The 6,826-nt window shown below is 43.2% G+C and overlaps 2 protein-coding genes across 2 annotated transcripts in view; both read right to left on the minus strand.

Moving 5' to 3' along the window:
• Positions 1 to 1,194: 1,194 nt before the first annotated feature.
• LOC109396210 (thymocyte nuclear protein 1-like) lies at positions 1,195 to 1,966 on the minus strand. Its single transcript, XM_019667840.1, is given in 2 exon segments — positions 1,195 to 1,524; positions 1,526 to 1,966. Coding segments are annotated over 2 exon segments (681 nt in total). The 5' UTR covers positions 1,952 to 1,966; the 3' UTR covers positions 1,195 to 1,269.
• A 1,062-nt stretch (positions 1,967 to 3,028) lies between these two features.
• The window catches only part of RNF113A (ring finger protein 113A), a 20,883-nt gene continuing 17,085 nt past the window's right edge, over positions 3,029 to 6,826 (minus strand). The window contains exon 3 of the mRNA XM_019667862.1: positions 3,029 to 3,596. The gene's annotated coding sequence lies outside the window, so the exon portion shown is untranslated. The remainder of the gene's footprint in view (positions 3,597 to 6,826) is intronic.

The raw sequence follows: 6,826 nt of genomic DNA on the forward strand, positions 1-6,826 counted from the left end.
ATTGTTTAAGCAAGTATTATGAAAGGAGTTATGTTACTGGAGTCTCGATTCTTCTTTCCGATGCAGTAGAGAATCAAAGGTCAGCAAGCTGATTAACATGCAAGCAGGGTTTATTAGTGATACATTTTCAGGGAAGAGAACAGGCCTAGCAGAGGTGAGGGAGAGGGAGGGAGAGAAAGAAAGAGAGAGAGAGAAAGAAAGGAAAGAGAAAGAAAGTGGGAGACAAAAAGGAGGAGAGATCTCAAGGACCACAGAGAGCCCTTGTCCTGAGGGCTTCTAGTTTGCTGGGTGGGGTGAGGGAGTTACATATTGATTTGGTGGGAAAAGTGGTGCCTGCTCTTTCTTCCACAGGAGGGCGTGACCTCCTAAGATGGCTGGAGGTCTGTTGGCTCAGATCCTTGGCTTTTCCAGACCACCTCTTGTCATCTGTTGTAAAAACAGATACGTGGCTGGAGGCAGCCAATCAAAGCTATTTATGAGCTTTTTCTATAGGCACTATGGACCCCCTCCCACCCCTCCTCCTTCTACATTTTTTAACTTCTACCTAACAGTTTTGTCAATTTTACCTGAATATTTAAATAGGAATGGTTATTATGTCTGGCTGGGAACATTTTCCCTGCCCAGTATTGTGAAACCAAAACTTGTATATTAAGTCCTAATGGATGCTATGAATAAGAGAATTCACCCACCTGGTGCACAGCAGAGCCAAACACCAAGAATTGCAGTGGAGGAATTAGGGTCATTTTATTGCTGGGTACCACCTGAGGACAACTGGAAGCTATTGTTTAAAAACCCAGACTCCCTGATGGCTTATAATTGGGGGGCTTTTAAAGGCAAAAAGTCATGAGTAAGTATGAGTAAGGGGTTCTGGGTAGTGGGATGTGTTGATTGGTCACTTCTTGTGCAAGCTTCAGCAATTTTCTTAATTTCATTTATTTAGTACTTGGTGGCATCCTGTTTGGTGTCTTCATGACTGGTAAGGTAATCTTTCTTGCTTATAGATTTCTGTAAAACATCTTGGGATTGTAAGTCAGTGATGTTATCTCAAGAGCAGGAAAAACAGAGCTATATATCCTGTGCTTAACAGGCTATAGTCTTCTATTATCTTTTTTTTGATATCAGTGTTTTATTGAGAAAAGTACACAAAATCCCCCTATGTAGATAACCCCAGATGATAATAGCAAGCAAGTATCCTTACACCTCCTTGTGTCTTAATAGAAACTTCACTTCTTTGGAGTAATGTCTTGCCCATTCCAGCGAGTGTCTCAGTTATCTCAGTTCCTTTTCCTCCAGACTCAAAACAAAACCAAACTCCTCTTGGGTCAGGGGCTGAACTGAGCGTCTCTGCTGAGTGAAGAGCGCCATATTTTTTAAAGGGCCACCAGTGGCTTTGTGAGCTTGGTGATGGGTTTTGAGCTCAGCCAGGGGAATGAAACGCTTCATCATCCGAACAAACTGTACATCCACCATGGACCATTTAGGGTTGTCTTCTTTGCTGGATGGGTCATAATAAGGATTGCTTTTTTTCCAACTGTGTGTGGTCTGGGTAAGCCTCCTTCACAATCTTCACAAGTCCTGACATGCCTGGCTCTTGGCAGTTGCTATGGTAGAAGAAGGCTTCTTCCTCCAGCTTCATGGCTCTAAGGAAGTTCCAGGCCTGGTAGTTGCGAACACCATCCCAGCATGCTGTCTGCTTGGGCTGCGCTTTGAGGTCCTCAATGCTGAACTTCACATCTACACCTTTCTCTAGTCGGCTTTCTGGCTCTGACGTCGTCAGCCAGCAGTTGCTTAGATTCTTCCCACAATTTTTAGAGGTTGATGTCTTCTGAGGGCTAGAGTTCACCACTTTAGTTGATGCCTCATCTGGTTCCTAAGTCTTGGTATATTTTTCTGCTGGCCCCTTCCTGTATGGCTTAGCAGCCCCAGCCAGCCTCTTCCTGGGTCTAGGCATGGTCTCCCTGCATGGGGCTGAAGAGCAGAAGATTCTGGAATCTACTGATGGATACTACAGGCAACTCTGTATCTGCCCTCCAGAAACCTGCCCCTAAATTCTGCTTGGTTTCTTTGATCCTTCTCTCATTCATTCACTGTTCTCTCACTGAACCGGTCCCACAGTTCTGCAGACACCACCCCAGCAAGCTTTTCAAGGCACCAGAAGGCGGTGCACAGCCTCCCGGCGGCGCTTTCAANGGGGAAGGGGAACAGACAAGTTGCTGTCCTTTTGTTCTTCAGTCTAGTTGTGGAGGACGTTGCTTCACTGGCCCAAGTTGGCACCATCATTGCGCGCTCCCCGGGTGAGGCAGATCAGTCACTGGCTTCTGGATGCTGCTGGCTATACATGGTAGCCCATCACAACCCACTGCAGCAGGGACTGCAGCCTATGCCATTGCTGGCGACTCACGGCAGCCCAGCTCCAGGTTGAGCTGTTGTTCAGCATCTTAGCTGTAGAAGGCAGTGTCACTTGCCCTCATATGTGGGATCCAAACTAGGGCCCTCTGGCGTCCCAAGCCAGCTCTTAACCAATGTACCACTCGGCCGGCCCCTAATGTTGTTGTTCTTAATAGCCATCCTGAATAGCTTGAGGTGATATGGTTTTCATTTGCATTTACCTGATGGTTAGTGGCACTGAGTATCTTTTCATATATCTGTTGGCTATTTGTATATGTTTGAGAAATGTCTAATCAAATCTTTAGCCCATTTTTTAACTGGGCTATTAGTTTTTATTTTTTTACTGATGAGTTGTAGGAATTATTTATATATTTTGTAGACTAATCCTTTATAGATATATAGTTTGCAAATATTTTCCCCATTCCATTGATTACATTTTCACTCTGTTGATTATTTCCTTTGCTGTACAGAAGCCTTTAGTTTCGCATAGCTCTACTTGTTTATTTCTGCTTTTGTTGCCATTTTGGTATAATTTCTATGAAATCATTGTCAAGACCAAAGTCATGAAGATTTTCCTGTTTCTTCTAGGAGTTTTATACTTTCCGGTCTTATGTTTAAGTCTTTAATCTATTTTGGATTGATTTTTGTGTATAGTGTGAGATAAGCATTCAATTTCATTATTTTGCGTGTGGATATCCAGTTTTCTGTGTCCTCCCTTCCTGCTGTCAAATCTAGTGGTGAGTGAGTCCTTACCTTACTGGGCCTCTTGGCAGCATTCGATGTAGTTAATCACTCTGTTCTCTTTGCAACTCTTGCTTCCCTTGACTTGTGGGACACCAAGCTCTATCGGTTTTCTTGTCATCTGACTAGCTAGTCAGTTAGTTCTGCTGGCTCCTCTTGTCTTCATGCTGTAGAGTCTGGATTTTGGAGAGTCACAGGGCTCAGGCCTTGGACCACTTCTGTGTGTGTACTCACTCGAGAATCTCATCCCATCTCAGGGCTTTAAACGCCCCTTCTGCACTGACAGCTGCTACTCTGACACCTGCTGTGTGTTGTAGACAGAAAGATCCAGATGACTCCTTTACAGCTCCCCTTGGAGATCTAATGAGCTCTCAAATGTAGCACGTGTAAATTGAAGTCCTTTTGAGCTTCTTTCCAGTCTCCTTTGCCTCACTTAATGGCATCTCCATCATTCTGTTAGGTAGAAGCTAGAAAATGTAGGAGAAGGGGGAGGAGTGAGAGGGGGTCCATGGTGCCTACAGAAAAAGCTCATAAATAGCTTTGATTAACTGCTTCCAGCCACATATCTGTTTTTACAACAGGTGAGGAGAGGTGGCCTGGAGCAAGATAAGGATCTGAGTCAACAGACCTCCCCCCATCTTAGGAGGTCATGCCCTACTGTGGAAGAGCATGCACCATCTTTAGCCAACAAATCAATATGTAACTCCCTCACCCCACCCAGAAAACTATAAGTCCTTGGGACAAGGGGCATAGGTCTTTCTCTGTCTCTCTCTTTGTGTCTCTCTGTATTTCTCTGTGTGTCTCTCTGTCTCTCTCTTACTAATACCAGGAACCTATGCCTCTTCCTCCCACCTCAGCTAGGCCCAGTCTGTTCCCCAAGAACCTATCACTAAAATCGGGAGCCAGTGCCTCTCTCTCCCATCTCGGCTAGGCTCTTTCTCTTCCCTGAGAAAGTATCACTAATAAAACCTGCTTGCACATTAATCAGCTTGCTGACCCTTGATTCTTCGCTGTGTTGGCAAGAAGACCCGAAACTCCAGAAACACTTCCAGTTGCCTGGGTAAAGACCTTTGCATGATCCTAACACTTCACTTTCCTCTCATGTCCCAACGTGCAGTCTCAGCAAACCTTTCCCACCCCATTTGGAACGAGATCTCCACCCCTTGCTGTGGACCGCAGGGCCCTATGATCAGGTCCTTCTCTACCTCACCTGCCCCATCTCCTACTAACTTCATCCCCTACCTCAACACCCTCATGCTGCTCCAGCCCTCCCCCATCCCTCCTGCTTGTTCCCTGATCATGCCAAACAAGTTCCTGTCCCAAGTCCTTTGCACCTGCAGTTCCCATTGCCTGGTGTGGCCTTTCCCTATTCACTAGTGAGGCCAGCTCTGTCATTTCATTCAGTCCTGCACAAATGTCACGTGGTCAGGAAAGCCAACTCTGGTCACCCTTGTCTAAAGCCACCACCTGCTCCCTCTCTATTCCCTTTGCTCTGTGTCAATCTCTCTAACTAGAGTGTGTGAATGGAAAAGGGGCCACATGTTAAACCCGACAAGCTCAGGAGACTGAAAACTAACCTCATAGGGTGGTGTGAACATAAAAATTCCTAACTAAGGTGGGGCATGGCGGGAAGTCACATCTTTAGTGTGTAGCTTCCTTGACAAAGGTCAATCTTTACCTTAAGTGAGTCTGTCTATTGTCTTTTTGCATCTAAGATAACATGCCCTTGGCATGTCAGAGTAATCCCCTTTTTCTGGACCAGAGCGAGGAAACTACGGAATCTCACAATGTTATTCTTGTCCCCTGATTAACATCTCTATGTGCTGTAAAATGTGAACTAGTAACTATCCCATACTCACCTATGTAGAAGTACCTGTCTCTCCAATTTACTTTTATCCAATCCCAGAAATTTCCCCACTTAACTTTCTCCCACCCCTTAATCTACCACCAGTGGATTTCATATAACCCTCCTGATTTGATTCTATGTATAAAATAAGTTGTAAAACACCATTTTGTGGAGCATTTTCTCAATCCATTGAGATTTTGCTTCCCAGTAATTGTCTTCAGTTTGGCTCAAGTAAACTCTTATAAGCTTTCTCTTAGGCTGGATGTTTTTTCATTGACAAATGTAAGCTTCATGAATTAAGGGATTTGGTTTTTTCACTACTATCATTCCCCGCTCCCACCTAGCACAGTGCCTAGCACACATGTGTCGAGTCAAAGTGTTAAGTTTAAGGCTCCTAAACAAAACTTGTATAAGAGAATTTTCGTTCCAAAGAGTCTATGACCAGACCTGGGGCTGTCTCTCAAAGGGGAGACCAGCAGCTAAGTCTTAGTGGGTAAGGGTTTTATAGCTGAAGTTGGATACAGAAGTAAAAAAACAGTTAGTGTGTAAAAAAANGCAACTAAGATTGAACACAGCACCTTGAGCTTAGAGGCCACGAGCTGCTGATGGGAAGCCAGATGGCAACTAGCGCCCTCCACAATGAAGACTGAAGAACAAGAACTTGTCTGGTCCCCCTCCCCAATTGCCAAACACTATTCCCCTACCCCAATTCCCCAATAACATCTTAAAAAACAAACAAACAAACAAACAAACAAAAAGCCAGCAAGACTTTTAAGATTGGAGTTTATTGGTAAGGTTAGTTTATTGGATCAAAGTATTTCATTTGAGGAAACTAATGAGCTTGCATGATTGTTAACATTCTAGGAAAGACCACTTTATTCCCGGGCAGAGGAAATGATATGTTATCTGGAAGCTTCTTTCTGTTGTTGGCATTCACATCTTTAAAGTTTATTAAATTAAAAACAAATGTTTTAAAATTTTATTGTGGTAAGAATACTTATATGAGATCTACCCTTTTAATATATTTTAGGTGTATAATACAGTATTGATTTTTAAGTGTATAATACTGTATTGCTAACTGTATGCACAATGTTGTACAGCAGATTTCTAGAAGTTATTCATCTTGCATTATTGAAACTTAATTCCCGTTGATTAATAACTCCTCATTTCCTCCTACTTCCACTCCCTCACAACTACCATTTTATTCCATGCTTCTATGACTTTGACTATTTTAGATACCTCATTAAAGTGGAATCATACAGTATTTGTCCCTCTGTTAATCGCTTACTTCACTTAGCACAATGTCCTAAATGTTCACCTATGTTGTCACATATGGGAGGATTTCTTTCATTTTTAAGACTGAATAATGCATTGTCTTTACATACCACATTTTCTTTATTCATTCATCTGTTGATGGACATTTAGGTTGTTTCTACAACTTGGCTGTTGTAAATAGTGCTACAGTGAACATAGTAGTGTTAATATCATTTGGAGAACCTGATTTATATTCTTTGGATAAATACCAGATGTAGGGTTGCTGGATCATTCTACTTTTAATTTTTTAGGAGCCTCCATACTGTTTTCCTTAGCAGCTGTACCAACAATGTACAGGGTTTCAATTTCTCCACATGTTCACCAACACTTGTTTTTTGTTGTTAATGTTGTTGTTCTTTTTTTTTTTAAGATTTTTATTGGGGAATTGGGGGGATGGGAACAGTGCTGGGGAATTGGGGGAAGGGGAACAGACACGTTGCTGTCGTTTTGTTCTTCAACCTAGTTGTGGAGGACGTTGCTTCACTGGCCCAAGTTAACACCATCATTGCGCTCTTCTCTGGCGAGGCAGATCAGTCG

The sequence above is a fragment of the Hipposideros armiger genome, unplaced genomic scaffold, assembly GCF_001890085.2.
Source record: "Hipposideros armiger isolate ML-2016 unplaced genomic scaffold, ASM189008v1 scaffold_508, whole genome shotgun sequence".
In the NCBI taxonomy this organism is placed as follows: Eukaryota; Metazoa; Chordata; class Mammalia; order Chiroptera; family Hipposideridae; genus Hipposideros; species Hipposideros armiger.